Source organism: Microcaecilia unicolor, chromosome 1 (genome assembly GCF_901765095.1).
Source record: "Microcaecilia unicolor chromosome 1, aMicUni1.1, whole genome shotgun sequence".
NCBI lineage: Eukaryota > Metazoa > Chordata > Amphibia > Gymnophiona > Siphonopidae > Microcaecilia > Microcaecilia unicolor.
The window spans coordinates 405482238-405510167 of NC_044031.1; the positions used below are offsets into that span (position 1 = coordinate 405482238).

Sequence of the window (27930 nt, forward strand, 5' to 3'; positions counted from 1 at the left end):
GTGTGTCTACATCTGCCTCAGGGGTCTGACAAAAAGACACTGAAATACGAAAACAAAATAAAATACATCAATATTTTGTATATAAAACAAAATGTGCAGTGTCCATTCAAAAGATAAAAATTACATAAAAAATAAACTATAATGATAAACATGCTAATTGCTATAATACAGTGTGGTTACATACATATAAATGTGAAATGAATAAGACCATTAACAAAAAGTAATGGGGGGGAGGGCGCCTTGACCAAGATGGCTGCTTAGAATGTTTGCTTCACTCACCTCTGCAACATATTGCTCTATCACACAATTGGAGAGCATTTCTTCATCTTTATTTGGAGACAATTAACTTCACTATGGCTTCACAGAAACCTTCCAAAATAGATCATTCTCCTAATCAAGGAATAAAGAGATCTAAGCAGAATCTGCCTTCATCTTGCAAGGTCCTCTTGACATCAATGAGGAAATCTTCCTGTCAATGATATTTCAGGAACTTTACAGGTAAAAGATTTGCTAAAAACTAATACAGACTCACTTTCTGATTTAAAAGAAGAACTGCTCAGTCTTCAGCTGCAAGTTTAATCACATTCATCAGCTATCACCATTGTGGAAAATCACTTAAAGGCATACAACAAACAGCTTCTCACCATTCCACGTGTATCTAAACAGTTACACAAACCCGAAAGAGATACTGAAGATCTAAACAGATCTCGGAACAACAACATTAAAATCCTGGGTCTATCACAGAAAGCAGAGGGTAAAAATGCTGGGCCTTTTTATGTTCATGGATCCCCCAACTCTTTCAAACAAACTTTACTCCTCCCTTCGAATTTCAGCGAGTGTACTGGACGCCATCTTATATCTTTCAACTGGCAAAAGCCAAAACTCCATTAAAAGTGGATGGTCAGGGAGTCACGTGATGCAGTAGAGGGAGTAAGACGTGTCTGCTCTGCTCTCCGAGTCCCTGAGGCCCTCCGCAGCTGAAAATCTTACCTGGAAATTACGGAATTAGGCTTGTCTCAAAGACTTTCTGCAGTACGGATAGATAAATTCATCGCGACTCCAGCGAAAAAAATGCCTGCCAAAGGAACAAAACGGGAGAAAGAGAAGAGCAAAGGAGTTGAAAATGGCGCGGAACAACAACCGGTTGGGGCAGACCAAAAGTTCTCGCCAGAACAACTCGAGCAAATAACATCAGCAGTTGCAAAAGCAATGTAGGCGAAATTAGATTGGCTCTCTAATCAATTTGCTAACGTTGAGACCCTGCTAGTGGAAACTACACAGCGAATGGAAGAGCTGGAACGCAGGGTCTCAGAAGTTGAAGACACCGCGACCTCCACCCCGAACCAAGTCAAACAACTCACATCACAAGTAGAGAGGCTCACAGAGAAACTGGACGATCTAGAAAATAGATCGCGAAGAGCAAACCTCAGACTGGTGGGAATCCCAGAAACAGTGAGCGATGCGGTGTTGGGAACGGTAGTGGAGAGGTTAAAATCTGAGTTTGCCATGTCCGACCATGCAGGGCCTCTTTGTCTAGAGAGAGTGCACCGAGTGGGAAGAAAGCAGGAAGGCCGATCAATGCCTAGAGTGGTAATACTGAAGATCCATAATTATATACATAAAATGGAAATTCTGAGAGGGTACAGATTGAAGAATGAAACGAAATTTGAAGGCCATCTCATACGAATTTTCCAGGACTATTCTGCTGAACTGCAAGAACGCAGAAAACAGTTTACCCCACTCTGCAAGCGCCTCTACGAAGCAGAAGTGAACTTCATGCTGATTTATCCAGCGACATTGAAAATCAAACATGAGGGACGCTGGAAAGTCTTTGACAAAGCAGCGGAGGCACTGGATTTTATTAAGGAACTGGAGAAGATTCCACTACTGGCAATTGAGGCATTATATACATAGCTTGCCCTGGGAATGTCTCACAGAGGATGTGCACGAGATTTCTTCGGCCTTCTAGTTATGGGCGCAGGGTAGAGTGTCTTTGACAATGCATCACAGACATTTAAGAGACATGACAGAAGAAATTGACTATGTGACACTGGCCCAGGCATGGACGGAGGAACTGTTAAAGACTTTAACACCTCAGATACTACAGGAATACATTTATTCGATTTAAAAATCATCAAAGATGGTCCAGTATTGTGAAATGGAATACAAATTTGCATTAAGAACTTACATCTCACCGAGGAGGGCTTTCCACATGGGAGTCTCTCCAGACGGTGCATGCCCCAAGTGTGGGATGCAGGGCGCAACACTAGGGCACATATTCTGGTCATGTTTAAAAATACAAAGATTTTGGACCAAAGTAATACAAACGACATCCAGTATGTGGGGCGCCACATGGAAGAAAGGGCCGCTGTTGTTGTTCGGAAGGCCAAGGATAGTGCGACCAACTTTAGCAGGCTTCAAGGGATTTACTCATAGAGCCAAAATGACAGCGAAAAAGCTCATTCTCACAGAGTGGATTACAAACAAAGAGCCGACCCTGCAGCAGTGGCGTGGATTGCTAATGGATTACATGAAATTTGAAAAGAGACTAACAGACTATAGAGGGGAACGGAGATTCACAGACAAAGACTTCTATTGACTGTGGACCCCGTTTTGGCAGACAATTCCCCCAGGGGGCAGAGGACGTATCTTAAATATGTGAGAAATGGTCAATGCTATATTCAAGAAGAATAGCCATTACTACACAAAGGGTTGAGGGTGGGAGATGGGTGGTGGGGAGGGGGGATGGGGATAGAGTGGAGGGTGGGGATATCAGTTATCTTTAGATGAGGAAGTTCTGTTGAGATAAAATTGGAGATTTATTATTCTACAGGAACCTGTATTGAGACTGGAAACGTTCACAGCTCTTAAACCAGGCCTTTATATAGTTTGCAGATTAGAATAGAAACTGGAGAATTAGAAGAAATTTGTAAGCTGTATTTAATCTCATGCAAAATAATAAACAAATTTCAAAATAAATAAAAATTAAGGAACTGGAGAAAGACAAATATCACAATGCTGCAGGAACTGTGGCCGGAGGGGAGTGACTTTAAAAGACATTGAGTTGGTGAGATTAAAGGAAAGAGGCAGAGGTGAAAGTTATACCTGGTTCTGATAGTGGGTTGCCTAAATGATGTTTCTGGACTGCGGGGGGACGAGGGGACTTGAGCATTGGTAGTGATTCAATCCACAAGGTGGGGTGTGGCCATAGAGTGAGTGGGGAGCAGGGGAGGTCGGGAGGAGGGGAGGGTTGGTGGGGGGGCGTTAGTGGGCAAGGGGAGGAGATCGGAAAGGGGACGCAACAGGATGAGTTGGGTGGGGCAGGATCACTGAAGGGGCATTGAAGGGTGAATCACTAAAAGTTGTGCGGAAGGGGGGAGGGTCTCCCAGGGAGGGGCTGGGCTCTGGGGGGCCATTTTGGAACAGATCGGTAATTATATCTTGTGAGGCAGTATGGCGAATAGTGTGACACAGAGCATAATATCATGGAATGTGTCTGGGATCTCTTAGCCAATAAAGAGAATGAAATTCTGACCCAATTAAAACGTCTAAAGGCCGACATAGTATGTCTTCAGGAGACTAAATTGTCAGAGGAAGAGCACAAAAAGCTTTGTAGGCAATGGGTGGGAGAGTGCTACTACTCGTCAGCTGGAAATGGCCGCAGGGGAGTGGCTATCCTAATTAGGAAAGGCCTCCCTTGCCAATCTAAATTGGTCTATTTTAATATCTTTATTTATAATTTTCCAAATTAACAATCACATAACATGACTGCAATCGCAGTAATTGAATTACAGCATAAAGGAAAAAATAAATCTAGGAGATAACCTCCTGAGGTAAACACTTCCATTTAGTTAGTCCACAATAAAATAAAGTGGGGCAAGACACAATGAAAAAAAATAAAAATAGGAAATACTTTAACATTAGAGCAGGAGAACTGCTAAACCCAAAATCGAATTTAACAGCATTAGCCTACAGGATTGTTCTGGTTAGATCGGTTCTCTTCTTCCTTAGAAACTATAAAGTCATGCATGGAGTACGGATCTTGGTACTCCCCTACATAAAGAACATCTGAAAGGACAATTGTTATTGACTTCCAAAATTACGGAGCAGGTGACTTGGCAGGAGATACAGCTGAAATTTATTTTGAGATTATACATCTCACCACATAGAGCCTGGAGGGCAACTTTGAAAGAAGATGATACCTGTCCCAAGTGCGGAACATCAGGGGTGAATTTGGGACACATGTTCTGGTCATGCACGGGGATACATAGGTTTTGGAAAGAGGTGGCAACTCAGGTCTCTGTAATGTGGCAAGCATGTTGGAAACCCACACCAGGGTAGCTTTTTGGCACTTTTGTGTATAGAGAACGTATGCCATTGAAAATGAAGGCATTCTTGTAGCATGTGGTGTTGATGGGAAAAAGGTCGATTCTACTGCTGTGGAAAAACAAGGATTATCCCACGGCGGAACAATGGAGATCAGCTATGATCCAGATGTGCTCCCTGGAAAAGAGAAGTGTGAAAGATTTATCTACGAGACACGGAGATACCTTCTGCACGTGGGCCCCTTTCTGGGACACGCTTACTCCAACTGCCCGAAGTAGAATTCTGAACTTATAAGGGGGGGGGGGGGGGGGGGGGGGAAATGTTAAATGATCAGATAGTATGTTACAAGGTTTATTGTAGACCCTATTATACACTTATGATATAATGGTGCAAGATATTTGTATACAAGGTTATGAAAAAACCAATAAAGATGACATAAAAAAAATGGATAGTCATACCATTATTGTGGCAGACCTGCACAAGAATACTGTGCACTGAAGAAAACAATTTCTTTCCACAAGTCCCTCGTCTAAAAGAATTGGCACCAAATATGGTCTCTTCTTTCCAGGCACAATGAAGGTTACCATAATTCTACTAAATCTTTTGAAGACCCTACGGTTCTCCATGATTATTTAGAACATCTTGGATATTCTGTAATGGAGGAATACTCATAAGTGTTATCAGTGAGTTCTAGAAAGACAATTTACTGACAATCCCTCTCAGCATATCTGCTGCTTTAGTTCTACACTGCAACCATATTAATACTCAGATTGGCTAGTAAGATAAAGTTACATATATTATCTGAGTCTTTGAATCCTCAGTATTAACCTGATAACTGGACTTTAATTTTTTTTCTGATATAGGATTATGATCTCTAAATGCTATCATAGTGAAGTGCTACATATCTTATCCTATTTAGACTCTCTGTTTATGCCTACCTCTGTTAAGTGAGGTGATCCACCAATGAGGTTACCTCAGACAGGTAATCTTTGAATAAGGTTATTTGTTATGTGCTATTAAGTTTAAGCCATGTCCTTAATAATAAGCAGATGATGATATCGCAATATAATTATTTTTGTCATACTTGCCACTCCCTTCAACAATATAATCTGTTTACTCATATAATATGCCTAATGTCATAAAAATATTTTCTCTTAACATCAAAGGTTTAAATAATCCCTTTAAAAGATCAATATTTGGGGCTTACACTAATAGATTATCTCCTGATTTCTTGCTACTGCAGGAGACCTATCTTTAATGCAAAGGATATTCATTTGTTAAAACTTCCAAATATACTTTGGGCTGTGCTTCACCTGCTTTAGGGAAAAAAAATGGAACAGCAATTCTTTTAAGTCCTCCACACCATTAAAGATTATTTGCCTTCCTATATCATCAGAGGAAGAGGAATCTAGTATGACTGTTATTACTGGTATTACACAATTCTTTTTATGCTAAATCTATGTCCAAATTGTAAAGATGTGAATTTCTTTACTAAGGGCCAGTGGCGTAGCCACAGGTGGGCATGGGTGGGCCCCGGCCCACCCAATTAAGGCTCAAGCCCACCCAATAATAGCACACATTTAGCGGTAGCTGGTGGGAATCCCAAGCTCCGCCAGCTGAAGACTTCCCCCTGATGGTAATGAAAACGCTATTGCCTGCTGCAGACTACTAAGGTGGAAAGAAGCGTTTTCCCACCAGCTGAGATTTTGTTTTGGTGGTGGGTGGAGGGGAGAACACTCGATGCCCACCCACTTCTTGCCTAAGCTCACCCAAAATCTGTTGTCTGGCTATGCCCCTGCTAAGGGCCCTGTTTACTAAGGTGCGCTAGCGTTTTTAGCATGTGCTAAAATTAGCATGCACAAAACACACCCATATATTACTGTGGGTGTCTCTCGTGTTAGTGTGTGCTAAGTTTTAGCGCACGCTAAAAACACTAGCATGGTCCAGGAAGTGACGTCATCGAGGACGATGGCAGCATAAGAATTGAGCTCCCGCTTCCCACGGCAAAATCCAACGTTTTCCCAGCACTTAAAACCTTATTTTTGCACCAGAGTAGTGCCTGGCGATGAAGTAGTAGCTGTGAATAGATTTAACAATGAACTCGTGCCCAGAGACAGCAGATTTGTCCCGCTACACCTTTACAGGGGGAACATCAGCAGCACGTGCTCTGGCCCATAAAATGGTGGCGGTACAGGAGCAGGAGCGCTCCAAGGACCTTGAACAAAATGATGCAAGCTTAGTGAGAGAGGAGCAGGCGAACTCGGAGATGATCTCCTTCTCTGAGCTGAAAGGCTGGCCGCAAGAAATTTGAGCGGATTTAAAAACTGGCAACGCTGGGAGCAGATCTGTGAGCTGGGCAACAGAGTGGAGAAGGCAGAGACCCGTATCGAAGGGAACTCTGAAGCCTTAGGGTCAGTGGATAAGCAAATTATGGAACTACATATGGGGCAGCAACAATTGATGGATAAAATGGAGGACCTAGAGAATCGGAGCAGGTGGAGCAATCTCCGTTTTCGGGGTCTTCCGGAAGTCCCCAGCTATCAAGACTGTGAATCACTGGTGCAACGCCTTGTAAGCTCATTGCTCACTACAGATGGCTCCTCACCGGACCCCACTTCTATCATCCCTGAAAGGTCGCACAGAGCAATGGGTTCACCGCGAAATAATAAGCCTAAAGATATCACTGCTTGTTTTCAGGATTACAGACGCAAAGAAAAGGCACTGAAAGCAGCAAGGCAAGCCCACAATTTTAATTGGGAAGAATATGAAGTAGAAATATATCAAGATCTTGCTGCAGCTACGCTCAAGCGTAGAGCAGATCTGAAGCCTGTCACTTGGAAACTCCGAGAATTGGGCAGTCGCTGTAGATGGAGACATCCCTTTGCATTAGTGTTCTATAAAGATGGACAGTTGCATCAAATTAAATCTGTATCTGAGGCCCGTGAAATTCTTCCAGAGGAAGGGTGGATGGAGTCTCCTGCCACTCCAAGCCAGGCCAGGAAGGCCTCAGATGTGTCCTACCACCTCAAATGGCAGATAGTAATGAAGGGACACAAACGCCCGCAACACCAGCAGTCGGCGACTCAGATCACCTGAGCTCTCCCATATAGTTGGAGGTTCCTTTTTCTCTTTTTCCACAACAGGTTATTGTTAGTGTCTAATCCCACTGAACTATGAAAGTTGACCGTTAGAGTACTGGAGGGAGGAGGCAATTGAAGACCTTTACTGGAATCCTGTTTCGGTTATAAGGTGCTGGGAATGTATACTTATATGGTGTTTCAGTTATATGGGTAAATGGTTTCCTGTCAGTTGTAGTATGTGTATGCTGTTATGTGGGTTCAGCGTTAGATGTGGGTTCGAACTGCACTTCCCCTATTGATACATTGCAATGGTGGAGGGTTCTGAAAATATGAGGGGAGGAAGGGGAGGGGGAGGGAAAAGATTGAGAGACACAATGGGATGGAGATCTGGGGCAGTGGATTCACTTTTGCTACCATTCTTTATTAGTTTTCTTTTGAATGGCTGATGTTAATATGGTACTCCTGAATGCCAGGGGGTTGAATGTACCTATGAAGCGGCAGCTCCTGTTCCGGGAGCTGCTCCACCTTCAGGTAGATGTGGCCCTGGTGCAGGAGACACACTTCAAACCTGCTCATGAACATCTCTGTCACCATCGTAGCTATCCCAATTATCTATTTTGCCTCTAACCATGATAATACCAAAACCCGAGGTGTTTTAATTGCTTTCGGTAATTCTAAGACTTGGCAAACTGGGAAAGTTGTTAGGGACAATGGGGGCTGCTTTTTATTGGTGGTTTTCTCACTGGGGGGGGCCATACCTATACTTTAGTCAATGTGGTCCAAATGCTGATCATGAGGACCATCTAACTCAGATCAGCTTCAAAACATGGAGACCCCCAAAACCCACAACTGTACACCACTACCATAGTCCTTACGGGTGAAGGGGGGCACGGGCCTGGGTCCACCTGCCTGAAGTGCACTGCACCCACTAAAACTGCTCCAGGGACCTGCATACTGCTGCGATGGACCTGAGTATGACATTTGAGGCTGGCACAAAATATTTTTAAAGTTGTTTTCTGAGGGTGGGAGGGGGGTTAGTGATCACTGGGGGAGTAAGGGGAGGTCATCTGGTCAGTTCAGGCACCTTTTTGTGCCGTGGTCATAAGAAAAACTGGACCAGGTAAAGTCGTCCAAATGCTCGTCAGGGATGCCCTTTTTTTCCCATTATGGGTTGAGGTCGCTCATGTGTTAGGCACGCCCAAGTCCCGCCTTTGCTATGCCTCTGACACGCCCCCAGGAACTTTGGTCATCCCCCCGATGGAAAGCAGTTGGGGATGTCTAAAATCGGCTTTCGATTATGCCGATCTTCCAATTTGTGTCGAAAGATGGGCGTCCTCTTTCGAAAATAAGCCTGCTAATTTCCAAGCTCAAATGACAAACTCCCCTCTGTGTCTTCTATCTCTGGACGCAGAAAAGGCATTTGACAGAGTGCATTGGCCTTTTTTATTTGTAGCTTTAGATGAAATAGGGATTTCCGTTCGATTCTTTCATTGGCTCAGATTGATATATAATAGACCATGTGCTGCTGGCCAGGTTAATGGTCAATGCGCTCGCCCTTTTTCACTGTATCGAGGCACGCGCCAAGGCTGTGCTTTATCCCCTCTACTTTTTGCATTAGTAGTTGAACCTCTGGCCACACATATACGCGGACATCCGGATATTAGGGGCCCCCGTGGTGATGGCGAGTCATGAATCATGCTTTTTGCTGATAAACTCCTCACACTGGCGGACCCGATGGCTTCTCAGCTGTGCTCCAGGAGTATGGCATGGTTTTGGGATTCAAGATTAATCTGATTAAGTCAGAAGCCCTAGATATAAACCTCCTGGACCAACAGATTGCTCAGCTACAGAGGCAATTCCCTTTTCGCTGGGCACCACGATATATAAGATATTTAGGGATTCACATCCCCCGGGGTTTAGATGATCTTTATAAAGTGAACTTCCCAGCCAAGACCCGGGGACCGGTGGGAAAGTCTGACGATCTCATGGCTGGGGCGTATTGCTGCCGTAACAATGATCTTACTTCCTAAAATGATATATTTGTTTATGGCACTCCCTATTTTCCTACCAGATTCATTCATGCAGGGTCTACAGCATAGAGTGTTCTCCTTTATTTGGAGAAAGGTCACCAAGGGTACGCAGGGAAGTGATGTATCAACTACGCACTCGGGGAGGAATGGGAGTCCCCTCCTTTCAATTATACCATCAAGTGGCCCACCTTTGAATTTTAGCAGACTGGCTCCAGGAGGCCAGCAAGATGTGGCATAAACTTGAGCAGACATATTTGAACCCCTATCCACTGAAAGCGATACCTTGGCTTCCTGGGTGTCTCCTTAAAGAGATCATCAGAGGGGCGACACCACTACTTCAGTGGCCGCTCATTACTTGGAGTAAGATACGAGAGAGGTATTTCCCAGATCGTGCCTATTTTACACGTTTATTCGTTTTGCCCCACAATTTGCCCCAGGATCTTTGGATCCATGCTAACGTATATGGGAGAGTCATGGGTGTTACTTTCGTTTGAAGAACTATGTGAGGAATATGGTCTTTCCTACTACTACTACTACTACTTAACATTTCTAGAGCGCTACTAGGGTTACGCAGCGCTGTACAATTTAACAAAGAGAGACAGTCCCTGCTCAAAGAGCTTACAATCTAATAGACAAGTGAACGGTCGGTCCGATAGGGGCAGTCAAATTGGGGCAGTCTGGATTCACTGAACGGTAAGGGTTAGGTGCCGAACGCAGCATTGAAGAGGTGGGCTTTAAGCAAAGACTTGAAGATGGGCAGGGAGGGGGCTTGGCGTAAGGGTTCAGGAAGGTTGTTCCAAGCATAGGGTGAGGCGAGGCAGAATGAGCGGAGCCTGGAGTTGGCGGTGGTGGAGAAGGGTACTGAGAGGAGGGATTTATCCTGTGAACGGAGGTTACGGGCGGGAACGTAAGGGGAGATGAGGGTAGAGAGGTAGTGAGGGGCAGCAGACTGAATGCATTTGTAGGTAAGAAGGAGAAGCTTGAATTGAATGCGGTATCTGATCGGAAGCCAGTGAAGTGACCTGAGGAGAGGGGTGATATGAGTATATCGGTTCTGGCGGAATATGAGACGTGCAGCAGAGTTCTGAACAGACTGAAGGGGGGATAGATGGCTAAGTGGGAGGCCGGTGAGGAGTAAGTTGCAGTAGTCCAGGCGAGAGGTAATGAGAGCGTGGACGAGAGTTCGGGTGGTGTGTTCAGAGAGGAAAGGGCGAATTTTGCTGATGTTAAAGAGGAAGAAGCGACAGGTCTTGGCTATCTGCTGGATATGCGCAGAGAAGGAAAGAGAGGAGTCAAAGATGACTCCGAGGTTGCGGGCAGATGAGACGGGGAGGATGAGGGTGTTATCAACTGAGATAGAAAGTGGAGGAAGAGGAGAAGTGGGTTTTGGTGGAAAGACGATAAGCTCGGTCTTGGACATGTTCAGTTTCAGGTGGCGGTTGGACATCCAGGCAGCAATGTCAGATAAGCAGGCCGATACCTTTGCCTGGGTCTCCGCGGTGATGTCTGGTGTGGAGAGATACAGTTGGGTGTCATCAGCATAGAGATGATACTGGAAACCATGAGATGAGATCAGGGAGCCCAGGGAAGAGGTGTAGATTGAGAAGAGAAGGGGTCCAAGGACCGATCCCTGGGGAACACCAACAGATAAGGGGATGGGGGTGGAGGAAGATCCATGAGAGTGAACTTTGAAGGTGCGGTGGGAGAGATAGGAGGAGAACCAGGAGAGGACAGAGCCCTGGAACCCAAATGAGGACAGTGTGGCAAGAAGTAAGTCATGATTGACAGTGTCAAAAGCGGCGGATAGATCCAGGAGGATGAGGATAGAGTAGTGGCCTCTGGATTTGGCAAGGAACAGGTCATTACAGACTTTAGAAAGTGCTGTTTCTGTCGAGTGAAGAGGGCGAAAACCGGATTGAAGCGGATCAAGGATGGCATGAGAGGAGAGAAAATCAAGGCAGCGGCTGTGGACTGCGCGCTCAAGTGTCTTGGAGAGGAAGGGTAGGAGGGAGATGGGGCGGTAGTTGGAGGGACAGGTAGGGTCTAGTGATGGTTTTTTGAGGAGTGGCGTTTTCCCCTCAGGTGTCTTTCAATATATCCAGTTACGAGACTTATAATTCATAGAGCGAGGGGAGACTTGAGTTTGTCTGAAACCTGTCTTAAGCAGGGCATTGGAGGGTGGGGGAGGGAGAGGAGAGATCTCTAGGATTTACAGGGCTCTTCTCACATATCGTAAACCGATTGTGTATTATCTGTCAAAGTGGGAGGTAGCATTGGGGTTTTATTATGATTGTGAACAATGGGAACAAGTTTTCCGCTCCTTGCTTTAGGTATCTACCTCCAGCGCCTTGGTGGAAAATGGTTACAAAATACTTTACTGTTGGTATTACACTCCTCAACGTTTGGCTAAGATGTTCCACCAGGGGTCAAGCTTTATGTTGCAACGTGCCAGTGTGGGATGGAGGGGGACATGTTCCACATATGGTGGACGTGCCCCGATGTTCAGACATTCTGGACTAAGGTCCTAAAGTTTGTTTTTAGTGTAACGAAAGTTAACTATAAGCTAAAAATAGAATATTGTGTTCTCCACTTCAAACCCCAGGGAGTGAAGAAACATACCCACTGCCTCTCTGTCATTTGGAGGCTCCATTGTACGATAAATGATTTCACTTTTTATTCTATTCCACATAAACCACACTTAAGAATAGATTTTTAAAAAATTTCAGATTCTTTAGTCTCTTCCGTCATTGATGCTAACATTTTACCTATTATTATTTCTGATCATGCTCCTTATCCCTTTTTAAATTTTATACCATCCAATTACTCTCCAAAACATAGAATATGAAGATTTAATGCAAAACTTGTCAATGAACAAGGATTCAAAGAATATATCACTACTAGTATTTCTGACTTTTGTAAATTTGATTATCCTTGTGATACTGAATTATACATCTGGTGGGATGCCTTTAAGGCATATATACGTGGACTTATTTCTCAGCAAAATAAAACTTTAAAAACGTTGGTTTTCATTTGAAAAGGAACTTTGTACATCTTTATCGCTCTATATTTTGTCCAATATTAATGGTAAAAGCTAAGTATTGGGATCATTTATCCCATTATTTCAGCCACAATTTCCTCTTTCAACAAACTTCACAGCACTATTCCTAGGCATTTGCTGGAATCATTTGATGTAATAATTTGGAATAATGTTGGCATTTAAATAGATTTTTAAAAACAACAATAAACTGGCTGAAGTGGCAGCATTGTGATATTTGGTCTAAGCCAGCTCATCCATAATGGTGTTTTTAAAACTTTTACTCAAATACAGAACGATTTTCATCTTTCTAATTCTCAATTTCTACAGTGGGCTGAATTTTCACATGCTCTTAAATCCAAATGGAACTTTAACAAGATTGGTAAAATTACAGCAATGGGAATATTTCATCACCGAATACTGTTTAGATGCACATAATGCATTTGTATTCTATAAGTCCTTCTCATGTACCAAAATAAATTATAGTTCTTAAACACAAAAAAGATGGGAACTTCATATTCAAGATAATTTATCTGATGATCTTTGGAAATTAGTTTGGTCAAAAGGCCCACGAGCAACACTATTCTCATCCATCTCCCAATCTTTGTTTTTCCAGCTTCATCCCTCCTTGTGGACACCAAGAAAAGCTAAGCTTTGCGGATCTACTTGTTCAGATTAATGCTGGTCATGTAAATCATCAATTGGAACTTTATTTCATCTCATCTTTGACTGCCCAAATCTTACTTTATTTTGGTCAGACATCTGGAAAGAAATTTCACAAACCTTCAAATTTCATGAACCAATATCTTTAAAACACCTAATATGGAAATCTTCAGCAATAGTAACTGATCTTACAGATGAATAAAAAGCTTTATTTGACTTTTATTATTCATTGCTTTGAAAGTGATTATTAATCACTGGAAGGACAACACTAACCTTACAGTGTACATTTGGTGGAACTGGGTTATTCTGTTTAAGAAATATGAACAAGATAATTTGTTTAATGTGTCCCTCTTCCAAAAAATTACGAATTTAAAAAGCCCTCTGATGCCTACTTGAAATCTGCTTCTTGTACTTAATAGTAGTAATACATGGCTATTTTGCACTGTTTGTATTAATATGTTCTTATAACTTTGTGTTATACCATTGCCTATCTTACTTGATGTTTGTTCTATTAAATATTTAAAACAATAAAAACATTACAATAAAAGACAAAACACAAAAAGTAACATGCACTGTTCCTAAAATGAAAATCTATACATATTAATGTGACATACATATTAGATTCCTATGTGTGAGAAAGGTGAATTTAAAAATGCATGTATAACACAGTAAATTTCTGGTTTGACAGCAGTGCATCTGCTTGCGTTGTGTTAAGTTACATCATTTTAGGCATCTGCTGTATGAGCTGGTTTTTTCCAATCTATTATACACCCCAAGTTTTCCATTTTTAGAGTTGCTCCTTTCAGAAGGTTTCAAATTAGCCCCTGACGCAGCCCTTGGTGGGCGAAACACGGCCTGTGTCGGGCAATTTGCTTACATACGGTATCTTCAATAAAAGCTTTCTGATGTTATATTGATCTGCTGGCTTCTTTTTCCACATTCGGTATAAACAGTGACTACCAGCTGTGTATGTGATCGTATCATTAATGAGATCTGTCTATCTTACCAGTATAAGGGAGTACTCTTGAAAGAAACATAGTGGGTATAATAGTGTTCTTCAAACAACACTGCTGAGGAGATACAAATTGAAAAATGATAACATATGATAAAATGTATCCTATATGTTTAATAGCCCCATTGTCCATGCATCACTGTATAGATCACACCAGAACATAAGTGCCCAAGTGCTAAGAAAAAACCAACTGATATTGTATAGAGACAAAGGTCAAGATATAAAAGTACACACATGCATCACACCAGAACTTAAGTGCCCGAGCAGAAAGAATATAAACCAACTGATGTTGTTGTGTGGAAACCAAAATCAATATTTAAAAAGAGTAATGCTAGCCCTTGCTCTCAGTAAAATACAGGCCAATGGCTCAAGCTAAGAGCTAGGCCTCTCTTAGAATCAAAATCATCTCTGATACAGAATATATTTCACTGCAGCTCAAGCTGAAATGAGTTCCCAGAGAGCTAGGCCTGTAAGAATCAGAGATCACCTTTGACACAGTTACATTTCACTATAGCAAGTGCTGAGCTGGCAAGGGAGGGGGGCATTTGCTCTGGGACTGGCACCTGTGAGAAGTCATGAGAAAGATGTTTTGGCTAATAGAAGTTGATAAAGGGTTAGATGTACGCAGGACGAGCACACCCTGTTTTGGCTAATAGAAGTTGATAAAGGGTTAGATGTACATAGGATGAGCCAAGGGGAGGGGGGGAACTGAAGAGAGCAAAATGACCTGTGAGATCACACAGATGCGCTCTGAACATATCTTGTTTATAGCTAGAGCTTGAGAACTTGTCAAGTCATTGTTATCAACTGATAAGGGCCAAGAGCCCTGGTGAGAAAGACTGGGGTCCACTGGAACCAATGGAGTCAGAATTGTATATAAGGACCAGTCTGAGGGGTATTAAATCAGACAAGACAAGACGAGACAAGAGAAGGAAGGCTACCAGAGAAGGCTGGTGACAGACGTATCCTGAACTGCTGCTCAACTATATGAGTGACTGAACTGCTTGTACTGTGTCGAAACCATACTAATAAAAAATGCACAAGACACTATTTTCACAATAGATATAAAATCTATGAAGGTACATCACAACAAATGTAAACAAGTGTACAACAGCTCCAGCATGAGAGTCTGATGCATACTACAGTCGTTCCAGAAATTCACCGCGACTGCAGAACCAATCACAAGATTAACAGCATTATAGTGTCTAAAGGTGCCGCAGCACATATGCCAAGTATGTCTGCTTGAACAGGGAAAATGAATCCAATCAGAGAGAGACACAAGTCTCATCTTAAAAAGTATAGTCGATCTGCAGCGTTAAGCAAAAAAACGTAAAAACAAGCCTCTGGTCTCTACTGAAAACATACTGATAAAAATATTTATTATGACATTTCTACCTCGTATTTTCCCAAGAAAGCTCAGGTTCAATGTGGCTTACATAAATTAAGAAGCATTAAAAGACAATTAATATTAATACAAGAATAAAACTATAAAATTAAAAATTATTTTCATATTAGCTGAACACAGATCTAAAAGAAGTGGGCTTTAAGTAATCTTCTAAACAACATATAATTGACTGGGTGTCTGATGTACTTGGGTAATAAGTTCCAGAGTTTGGTACTTTGGTAAGAAAAATTAGCATTATGGATAGTTTTGTAGGTTGTTTGTACAACTTGGGAAATATAATACGAGATATTCTCTAGATGAGGTGGTATTTCATGGTGATAATTTAATGAGATATATCATATAAGATGGTAAGGTATAAAGAATCAGATAAACAGGAACACAGAGCTTAAATGAAATTCTTTAATTGATGGGTAACCAATGTAGATCCTTAAGAAGAGGAGATGCTTTAACGCAATGCAGCGATCTATATGTAAGGCGGGTAGCCGTGTTTTGTGTAGCCTTCTTAGGAGACAAACCGGTGCTAGGCAGACTTCTACGGTCTACGCCCTGATCGTGACTGAATAGATAGGGATGGGCTGGAGTGTAAATTTTAAGGGACTTCAACGTTAGCTTCAGAATTTAGCACAAGAAGAGTGCTGGGCACACTTCTATGGTCTGTACCCTGAGAATGGCAAGGACAAATCAAACTCGGGTATACATATAAAGTTTCATATACCATGTAAAATGAGTTTATCTTGTTGGGCGGGCTGGATGGACCGTACAGGTCTTTATCTGCCATAGTTTACTAAGTTACTATGAGACTCCGCTTAATACCTGCATAAATTGAATTGCAATAGTCAAATTTGGTTAAGATTAATGACTGAACTAAAATGCGAAAGACTGATCTTGAAAAGAATGGTCTTAATCTTTTAAGTTTCCACAATGAATTAAAGACATTCAAGACTACTTTGGAAATTTGGCAATAAAAAAAAAAGAAACTCATCAATTAAGATCCCAAGATTTTCATTGTTGAATCCAAAGAATACGTAACATTATCAATCTTAAAATTTGAGATGGTTAATGGGTGATAAAGGTTAGTTACTATCATAAATTTCATTTTATCAGTGGTAATTATTAATTATAATTATATAAGATACCATTCTCAAAATACATATAAAATCTGTGAAGGTGCGCAGCAACAAATTTTAAAAATGCTGAAAAAGACAACAGGTGCAACAGATCCTGCATGAAAGTCTACCACATATTGCAGTTGTTCAAGAAACTTGCCGCGACTGTTGCAGTGATTACAAGTTGAATGACAAATGAGGTGATTAAATTTGCAGATGACAAAAATATTCAAAGTTGTCAAAACACATGCGGATTGTGAAAAATTGTAGGAAGACCTTAGGAAACTGGAAGACTGGGCATCCAGATGGCAGAAGAAATTTAATGTGGACAAATGCAAAGTGATGCACATTGGGAAGAATAATCCTAATCATAGTTACCTGCTGCAAAGGTCCACCTTAGCACTCAAGAAAAAGACCTCGGCGTCATTGTAGACAAGCTGAAATTTTCTGCCCAGTGTGTGGCGGCATCGGCTGCTAGGAATTATTAGGAGAGGGATGCAAAATAAAGACCAAGAATATTAATGCATGTGTATCGCTCCAAGCATTGAGGTGCATGGAGGTGAGGAACTTGAGTATTGCTTTCGATTTTTGGCATCATATCTCAAAAACGATATAGTTGAATTGGACAAGGTTCAGAGAAGAGCAGCCAAATGATAAAGGGGATTGAACTCCTCCCATATGAGAAAAGGCTGAAGAGGTTAGGGCTCTTCAGCTTGGAAAAAAGAAGGCTGAGGGGAGATAAAATTGAGGTCTACAAACTCCTGAGTGGTGTACAAAGAGTAAAGTAAATCGATTTTTTTACTCGTTCCAAAAGTACAAAGACTAGGGGACACTTGAGGAAGTTACATGGAAATACTTTTAAAACATGTAGGAGGAAATATTTTTTCACTGAACGAATAGTTAAGCTCTGCAACTCTTTGCCAGAGGAGGTGGTAACAGTGGTTAGCGTATCTGGGTTTTTAAAAGGTTTTGACAAATTTCTGGAGGAAAAGTCCATAGTCTGCTATCGAGACAGACATGGGAAGCAACTGCTTGCCCTGGGATTTGTAGTATGGAGTGTTGCCATGATTTGGGTTTCTGCCAGGTACTTGTCACCTGGCTTGGCTACTGTTTGGAAAACAGAATACTGAGCTAGATGGACCACTGGTCTGACCCAGTATGGCTACTCTTATGTTCTTATGCTGGGCCAGAAGGGGGAGCGTTGGAGGGAGATGGAGATGTGCTGGACCAGGAGGGGGGTTGGAGGGAGAGGGAGATGAATATATTCTGCTTGAGGTCTACAAAATCCTGAGTGGTGTAGAATAGATAGAAGTGAATTGATTTTTCACAAAGACCAGGGGATACTCCATGAAATTACATGAAAATACTTTTAAAACACAGGAAGTGTTATTTTTTTCTCTCAAAGAATAGTTAAGCTCTGGAACTCGCTGCTAGAGGATGTGTTAACAGCGGTTAGTGTATCTGGGTTTAAAAAAGGTGTGGACAAGCTCTTGAAGGAAAAGTCCATAGTCTGTTATTGAAACGGACATGGGGGAAGCCACTGTTTGCCGCGGGATTGGTAGCACAGAATATTGCTACTATTTGGGTTTCTGCCAGGTACTTGTGACCTGGATTGGCCACTGTTGGAAGCAGGATACTGGCTAGATGGATCATTGGTCTGACCCATATGGCTTTTATGTTTTCATATATACTTAAATACACCTATCACACACTTACGAATCTACTATGTATGTCACAATATATACCGATTTTCATTCTAGCAACAGTGCATATTACTTTCTGTAAACTGTATTATTTATTTCACATTTTTATGTATGTAACCACACTATATTATAGCAACTAGTAAAAAAGGCCCGTTTGCGACACAAATGAAACGGGCGCTAGCAAGGTTTTCCTTGGCTCCCCTGCAGCCACCCATGTCCAGTGACCCTCCTCTCCCCCTGCAGCCACCCATGTCCAGCGACCCTCCGCTCCCCTTGCACCCACCCATGTCCAGCGAACCTCCTTTCTCCCCTGCCCCCCCTGCAGCCACCCATGTCCAGCAACCCTCCTCTCTCCCCTGCCCCCCCTCCAGCCACCCATGTCCAGCGATCCTCCTCTGGACATGGATCAGCTGTGAGGCATGCCCCCCCCCCCCCCCGGGTTCTGAAGTTGACATCATAATGGCTACGGTGATGTCAGCCTGATCTATGGAGCCTAGCAGACCAACTCAGAATGAGCCATGGTCCCAGGCAAGTCAGAACGTTGGAGGTGAGAATTATTATATAGGACTAGTAAAAAAAGGCCCGTTTCTGACAAATGAAACGGGCGCTAGCAAGGTTTTGCTTGGAGTGTGTATGTTTTGACCGTGATTGTGTGTGTGAGAGAGAGTGAATGTGCGTGTGTGTGTGTGGAAGAGAGAGAGTGAGAGACTGTCTCCTCTGTCCCCTGCCCCCCCCCGTCCAGTGATTCTCCTCTCCCCCCTGCCCCCCCTCAAGCCACCCAGTGATTCTCCTCTCTCCCTTGCCCCCCCCTCTCCAGCCACCCGATTCTCCTGTCCCCGCCCCTGCCGCCATGCCCCCCCATGTTGCCGCCGCTCACCCCTCCACCCCCACGATGTTGCCGTAGCCACTGCTCCCCCTCTGCCCAGCCACCCACCCACCCAACAGACCTGTCAAGTCTCCAGCGACACAGGCGGCAACAGCTCCGATTTCTGGCCACTGCTACTTCAGCAGCAGCGGATGCTACAAAAACACCATCAGCTGTTTTTACGAAGCAAGCACGGCACCGCAGGCAGCCATCAGGATTGGCTGTTGGCTCTGCAGCCCCTCCTCTCACGTCACTGCGCTCCTCTGGGGTCGTCCTCCAGGGGCAGTGACGTGAGAGGCGAAAGGAGGAGCTGCAAAGCCAACAGCCAATCCTGATGGCTGCCTGCGGTGCCGTGCTTGCTTCTTAAAAACAGCTGATGGTGTTTTTGTAGCGTCCGCTACTGCTGAAGCAGCAGTGGCCAGAAATCGGAGCTGTTGCCGCCTGTGTCACTGGAGACTTGGCAGGTCTGCTGGGTGGGTGGGTGGGCCTGAAGGGAAAGTGGCTGGGCGGACAGGGGGGGGGGGGGAGCAGCAGCGACCTTGGGAGGGGGGGAGCAGTGGCTGCAGCGAACTCGGGGTGGGGAAGGGGGGAGCGGTGGGGACCTTGGGGGGGGGTGCAGGGGTGAGCGGCGGCGACCTCGGGGGGGGGGGGGGGGGGCATGGCGGCAGAGGCGGGCTCCTGCAATGTTCTAATGTTTCTCACTGCGTTTGTGACGTCAGGAGATGGTTACGATCCCAGTGAGACATATTTGAACGTTGAAGGAGCAAATCACTATATTAGATTAGCATGTTTTTTTATCATTACAGTTCATTTATTTTCAATGTAATTTTTATCTTTTCAATGGACACCAGCACATTTTGTTTTATATGCAAAATACTGATGTATTTTATAATTATTTTTAATTTGTTCTCATTGTACTTCAATGTCTTTTTGTTAGACCCCTAAGGTAGGTGTAGACATACAAACATGGCCCATGTCAGGTCAATTTAATAAAGTACTCTTGATTGCTCTAGTCTAGAAGGCCCATTTGTTCTTTTTTTTTTTTCCTTGTTTACTGTTTTTGCAAATCAGATTTAAGATAAGGCGGACCCAGAAAGAATTTGGAAAGAAACTTGCCAAAGAGGCAAACCCTAAAGCTACAAACGTTTTCAAGTACATAAAGAGCAAAACGCCTGTGAGGGAGTCAGGCAGATCACTGGATAACCAAATATGTTAAGGGGGGGCAGGGCTGTAGCAGAAAAACAAAGTCCTCTGCTTTGGTCTTTACTAAGAAAGATTTTGGGAAGATACCCAGAGTGGAAATATTTTTTGAAGGTGATGATTAAGAAGAACTAAAACAAATAAACTGGAAGATTTAACAGAGCAACCCAACAAACTGAAGATCATGAGGATCAGATGGTATTTACAACAGAATTCTAAAAATTCAAAAAGAAATTGTGGGAAAATTAGGTTCTTACCTTGGTAATTTTCTTTCCTTTAGTCATAGCAGATGAATCCATTACGAGTGGGTTGTGTCCATCAACCAGCAGGGGGAGATAGAGAGCACTGAAAAACCATAGTGCCTCATGGCCAGCTAGCTCCATCTGCCTCTTCAGTATTTGAAGCTTCCAAAGCAGTGTTACACCGCAAAGCATAATAACATGAACTTTCCTCACAGCGGATGAACGCCCCAGAACAGGAGCAACACTTCAAAGGAGGGACAAACTCAACCTCCTGTAACAGAACAGAAATCCTGAAGACTGTTTTCCAACTTCTCCCAATGAGGGAACATATCTACAGGAAAAACTGAACATTAACATAATGAACCTCTGAGGGAGGGCTCATGGATTCATCTGCTATGACTAAAGGAAAGAAAATTACCAAGGTAAGAAACTAATTTCCCTTCCTTGTCATCAAGCAGATGAATCCATTATGAGTGGGATGTATCAAAGCAATCCCTAGATAGGGTGGGAACAAGCCACTACACACGTCAGCACTTGTGCTCCAAAATGCGCGTCTCTCCTGGCAGTCACATCAAGCCTGTAATGTCGGGCAAAAGAGAGCTTAGAAGCCCATGTCGCTGCAATGCATATCTCTTGAAGAGACAGTGCTCCAGTTTCAGCCCAGGAAGAGGAAATCGCTCTTGTGGAATGTGCCTTAAAGGCGTCAGGCGGAGGCCAGCCAGACAGCAAATATGCTGAGAAAATAGCTTCTTTGAGCCAACGGGCAAAAGTGACCTTAGACGCTGGAGACCCTCTGCGCGGACCTGACAATAGAACAAAAAGATGGTCAGAGGTCCTGAAGGCATTTGACATGCGCAGATATTGCAACAGAGCCCTTCGCACATCCAGAAGGTGCAACTGCCCAAATGATTCTGGAAATTCCTCTTTGGGAAAGGAAGGCAGGAAAATAGGCTGGTTTAGGTGAAACGCTGAAACCACCTTAGGCATGAAGAAAGGCACCATACGTACCATAACTCCGGACTCTGAGAATTGCAGAAATGGGTCTCGACAGGATAGTGCCTGGAGCTCAGATACCCGTCTCGCCGATGTAATGGCCACCAAAAAGACCGTTTGTAAAGTCACATCCTTCTCTGAAGCTCGCCTAAGCGGCTCGAAGGGTGAACACTGAACGGCCTTTAAAACTAACCCCAGGTTCCATGCCGGACAGGGAGCCCGCACGGGAGGACGGAGCCGAAGCACCCCTCTGAGAAACAGTGCCACTTCCGGGCAAGCAGCCAAAGAGAGGCCAGCGACCTTCCCTCGAAAACATAAGGCTGCCACTTGAACACGCAGGGAATTATAGGGCAAGTCTTTTTGTACACCATCCTGCAAAAAGTCAAGTATCGGCAAGACAGAAGCCTGCATGGGTGTGATCGCTTTAGAAACACACCGAGCCTCAAACTGGCACCAGATCCGAGCTTAGGCAACGGAAGTGGAACGCTTGTGGGCCTGCAAGAGAGTGGAGATGACCTTGACAGTATAGCCCTTGTCTCTCAATTGCGCCCTCTCAATAGCCATGCCGTAAGACCAAAATGGCATGGATCCTCCATGGTTACCGTCCCTGCGTCAACAGGTTCGGTACCAGAGGCAAAGGAAGGGGAGCCTCCACTAGCATCCGCAGGAGGTCCCCATACCACGGCCGCCTGGGCCAATCTGGGGCAATGAGGATCACCACTCCTTTATGCAGCCGAATCCGCAGGAGTCACCCTATTAAGGGCCAAGGAGGGAACACATACAGGAGGCCCGGGGGCCAGGGTTGAGCCAAGGCATCCAACCCTGCTGAGCGAGGATCTCTCCGTCTGCTGAAAAGGGACAGGACTTTGGCATTTGTGCTTGAGGCCATAAGATCCGCTACGGGCGTTCCCCATCTAGCACAGATCTGAAGGAACACTTCGTCTGCCAGTTCCCACTCCACAGGGTCGATTTGATACCTGCTTAGAAAATCGGCTTGCACGTTGCTCTGACCTGCTATGTGAGCTGCTGACAGAAGCTGCAGATGTAGCTCGGCCCAGTGGCACATCTGAGCGGCCTCTGCGGCCCGTGCTTGACACTGAGTGCCGCCTTGTCAATTTATGTAGGCCACTGCTGTTGTGTTGTCCGACAGAACTCTGACAGGCAGTCCCTCCAGAGTCTTGTGAAAGGTCAGAAGAGCCTGGAATATCGCTCTCAGTTCCAAGCAATTGATGGACCACTCCATTTCCTCGGGTGTCCACAGACCCTGGGCATAGCTTCCCTGGCAATGTGCTCCCCAGCCCCTCAGGCTGGCATCCGCTACCACCAGGCACCAATCGGGACGCGCTAGCGGCATTCCTCGCCGCAGCATGCTGAGAGCCACCACTCCATATTGAGTCAGGCCGCAGGGAGCCACGTGAGTCTGCGTTGATAATCCTGGGATATATGCAGATGTCTCATGTGCATTCTCGCCCATGGCACCACTTCCAAGGTGGCCATCATTGACCCCAACAGCTGGACAAAGTCCCAAGCTCGCGGGCGAGGCATCCCCAGGAGCAGACGGACCTGATTCTGAAGCTTGCACCGCCTTAGGTCGTGAATATTGACGACCCAGCCCAGATATTGCAGTACTGAGACCACTCTGGCTGGTACACGACGACTCTCTTCTGCAGAAAAAGGTTCGGGGAGCTGTGGCGAGGCCAAAAGGCAAGGCCCGAAACTGGAAATGTTTTTCCAACACCACAAAACGGAGGAACCGTTGGTGTGGGGGCCATATAGGACGTGCAAGTAAGCTTCTTTTAGGTCCAGAGACGTGAGGAACTCTCCTGGCTGTACCACCGCAATGACGGAGCGCAGGGTTTCCATGTGAAAATGCTGCACTCTTAGTGACTCATTGACTTTAAGTCGAGAGTGGGCCAAAAGACCCGCCTTTTCGTGGCACCACAGAATAAATGGAGTAACGACCGCAGCCGTGTTCGGTGGGAGGCACAGGGATCACCGCTCCAAGGTGCAACAAGACTTATAAGGTCTCCTCTACCGCTGCCCGTTTGATGGCAGTGCCGCATCGGGACTCCACAAACATGTCTCTCACTGGGGCACCGAAATCCAATCGGTAACCTTCTCTGATCAGGTCCAGGACCCACTGATCTGAGGTAATCTTGGTCTACTCCTCGAGAAAGAGGGAAAGGCGTCCTCATACAGCTGCAAAGGAAAAGTGGACCAGCGTCCCCGCATTATGGAGGATGGCCCTGAACTCCTGGCCTTGAGCCTGCCGCTGCGGAGCATTTGTCCGAGCGAAAGGAGTTCCTCTGCTGAAAGCGGGCACGTTGAGTAAACCCAGCAGAGCACCCCGGGCGATACCTTCGAGCTTCACAGAAGCAAGGTCTGGAGGAGGAGGGAACCAACTGACCCTTGGAAGAAGGCCGTGGCCTATCCTCAGGTAACTGCTGGGGTTTAGCATCCCCCAGGTCTTTAACAATCTTCTCCAACTCCTCTCCATAACAGAAGGCCCCAAAAAGGCAACTTCACCAGCCTTTGCTAAGAGGCCATGTCAGCCGCCCAATGCCGTAGCCATAGAAGGCGGCAGGCAGACACCGCCACAGACATCTGTTTAGCCGAAGCTCTGACCAGATCATAGAAAGCGTCAGCTAAAAATGACAAGGCTGACTCCATGCGCGGTGCAACCTCAGCGAGGGACTCTGCACCATCCATGGGCTGTTCCACTGCCTGTTGTAACCAAGAGAGGCAGGCTCAAGCAGCATAAGAACTGCAAACAGACGCCCTTAAGGCTAGGCCCGAAATCTCAAAGGACCGTTTTAGCGCTGATTCCAGCCGCCGGTCCTGAATGTCCTTCAAGGCGACCCCTCCCTCTACTGGGAGGGTGGTCTTTGTCACTGCCGTGACTAAGGCATCCACTTTAGGCATCCCAAGATGGGCTCCTCACTCAGAGGGTAAAGATGCCCCATCGCCCTGGCACTTTCAAGGGCCCCTCGGGTCAGCCCATTGAGCAGAAATAAGCTCTTGGATGGAGTCATGCAAAGGAAAGGCACGAGCAGGCATCTTAGTACTCGCCATCCTCGGATTACCAGAGGAGGCCTTGCCTTGAACGGCGTCATCAATAGAGGGGGCCTGTAAGGCATCAGAGGTAAGTGCTGGCAGCTCATCGCGGTGGAAAATCCGAACCGCAGTGAGATCATCCAGATCCAGTGGCAAACCGGCACCTTCTTCTGGCTCCTCAGACCACGAAGACCTGCCACATCCCTCAGATTCCCCATAGCCCGATCACAGGGGGGGGGGGGTGTGCACCACTCTTCGACGGGGAATTTACCCGTCTATGCTTAGCGTGCATCCAACACTCAGGGGCATCCACTTCTGATATCAGCCCCGGGCCATCATCAGTCGGAGGGGGACCAGGTAGCAACACAGTGTCAGACACCTGCGGCAGAGCTCTTTTCAACATGAAGGCTTTATGTAAAATAAGCACAAACTCGGGGGAGAAAAACTCATCCTGACCTCCCGTCTCCGAATTAGGAGCCACGGGGAACAGAGCTCCTCTGGTAGCCCTGGCACGAGGCGCCCCTCTGCTCTCAGACTCCTCCGCAACCGCGGGGTTCGAGCCATGCGGCGCTTCCAAGATGGCGCCCACTCCCCGGAAGAGCTGAGTACCGCTCTAACCTCAAAGGACCGAGTCTACGAGCGTCGGTCATGCTGCACAGTCAGGAAAAGTCTCAGAAATAGCAGAGCTGAAAAGCGCTTTTTTTTTTTTTAACGCTGTGAGGAAAGTTGGAGGCAAACAGCTACAGAGGCACTCCAGAGGCAGAAGAGGGTGGGAAAGGCAGGGAAAGGGCAAACCTATATGCCTGCATCCACCCCGGGGGTAGGGTAAGGCAGGGAAAGGGCGAACCTATGTGCCATTAAAGTGGGCTCCACTTAGCCACAACACCCCTGCTACAACTGGCAAAAGCACAGGAGCCACCCCAGGCAGAAACTTGAAGGAGCTGAACAAGCTGCGTCCAACCCTGCTGGGACATAGAGAAATACTGGGAGGCAGATGGAGCTAGCCGTCCTAGAGGCACTATGGTTTTCAGTGTTCTCTATCTCCCCCTGCTGGTAGGTGGACACAACCCATTCGTAATGGATTCATCTGCTGCTGATGACAAGGAAGCTGGGATTATGGGATACACCATAAAACAAATATTAAGCTGATTTTGATTTCAGTCTATGCACGATCAAGCTAAGGAACCTGTTGCAAGAGAATGTGGTCAAGGCAAACAGCACTGTTGGGTTCAAATAATGGTTGGACAAATTCCTGGAAGTAAAATCTATAATTAGACGAGAGAGTCTTGGAAAAGCAACCGCTTACCTTGGGAGAAGAGCAACAAGGAATCAATCTACTCTTTGGGATCTGCCAGGTATTTTCTAGTAACTGAGACAGGATATTAAACTGAATGCACCTTTGATCTGACCTGGCATGATGCATTTATATTCTTAAGGTGTATGGCAGAAAATAGTTTCATAGCTTAAAATTCTGTATGCTGGACAGCCTCTACCATCTGGGCCTATCAAGGAGTTTGTCAGGAAGGAGTCGTAGCCTACCTAAGTAAACTTCTATGTAGACTCCAGTCTAGGAAAAGTATGGGTGACCTCAGAACCTGGAGATCAGTCGTATGATGGAGGAGAAGAAGCACTCTGTGAATGTGTGACACCTGCCTACACAGAGTCTCACCACATTTGGGGGGGGGGGGGGGGTGTCTTTCTACCAGGAACAATGTAACTTTCATCATTTTCCACAATTTTATTGGTGAGGAGGGGGGGCTGCATAGGGAGAAAAAAAAAATAAAAGACTTCCACTCATAAAAATAGCAGTCTTTTTCAAGTTCAGGGAAAGGTAAGAACTACATAAAATAAAGCCTGCTAACAAAAATTGCAGGAAAACAATGGGCACTGCACTCAGCTAGGCAGGCCTATGGCTTTGAGAGGCTCTCTACATAACAGATATGTTCCCCAACAAAAGGACAGAATGGTCCTACTTCATCATAGAATCTGTCTCTGCATTACCTAGACAGCAGGTTAGTACCTAAAATCCTACCTAGATGATGCAGAGAGACACTCCAAACTACAGGAAACAAGACCACAGGTTTAGACCCTGAAACTGGATATGAATGCAAATAAAAATTTCACACAGCCAGACAATCTGACTAAAAAGCACATGCCAACAGCCACCCAAATATTTCGAAACATTTTTGTCAACAGATGGAGTGCATGCACGTGTTACACTTTTGAGTACGTAAAGTGGACATTTTAGGCCAGGGCTTAAGGGACTTGTTTGTTTTGTAACAGTAGTAAGTGGAGAGGAAGGGTTACCTGTTGATTGCCCAAACATAAACATTGACTTTGCCGGTGGCTCGGTCTCTTTGTTCTCTGTAGATTTGCCAACGCTGAAGTTAAAGGTTGGTCTGGCGATACTTTCCTCTTTCGCCAGCTCAGCCTTCCCAAACTGGAACAACGACTTTGGTTCAGTACTCTCCACCTTCTTCCCAAACACAGACACTGAGGTGCAAAGAGACTCTTGCTTCCCTTCAGCCTGTGGCAGTGCAAAAGGTGAGGAGGAAGCCTGCTCACTCCCCGTCTCTGGCTTCCCAAAGGCAGTTTCTGAGCCCCAGCCAGCAACTTGCCCATTATCTTTCTTCTCACCCTTAGGAAAGGAAAAAGAGGTAGAGGCCGGGGTATCATGTTTTTTCAAGCCAATGGAGCCCTTGAAGCCACCAGCACCCAATGTGCCCTCTGCCAGAACAGGTGCAGTGGAGGTGCTTGTACTAAAGGAGAATCCAGATGTCGACTTTGCCTCCTTTTTCTCATCCTGCTGCCCAACACCAGATGTACCAACTGTGAATGTAACAGATGAAGGTAAGCTGGGCAGGGGCTTGCTCGAGCTTACAGGAAGTCCAAAGGAAAAATCACTGCTGCTGGTGATAGTCCCGGCACTGTTTATTGTACTCTCCTCAGGCTTGGAATCTGATGAAGAAGAGACTCCAAATTTAAAGCCTGCTGTAGAATTGGAAAAAGAAAACCCACCAGAAGAGACACTTTTACGGGACTCGAGGTCTGAGGAGGAAATGCCAAATTTGAAGCTCTCCGGTTCCTGACTTTTGATACCAGTTTGACTTTCCCCAGTTTTGGATGAGATAGAGGTGGCTGTAGACTGAAGACCAAACTTAAACGTTGATGTGGCAGCAGCAGACGATCCAAAACCTTAGACAAAAAATAATAAAAT

The 27930-nt window shown here is 45.1% G+C and overlaps 1 protein-coding gene across 3 annotated transcripts in view; it reads right to left on the bottom strand.

The window, feature by feature from the left end:
• Positions 1-27930, bottom strand: part of NUP153 (nucleoporin 153) — a 256824-nt gene that overhangs the window by 60348 nt on the left and 168546 nt on the right. For 2 of the 3 annotated variants that reach the window (XM_030211374.1, XM_030211366.1), the window contains one exon: positions 27021-27908. The exons of the other annotated variant lie outside the window; for it this stretch is intronic. In XM_030211374.1, the coding sequence (XP_030067234.1) occupies positions 27021-27908 (888 nt within the window). The remainder of the gene's footprint in view (positions 1-27020; positions 27909-27930) is intronic. 3 annotated transcript variants of the gene reach the window in all.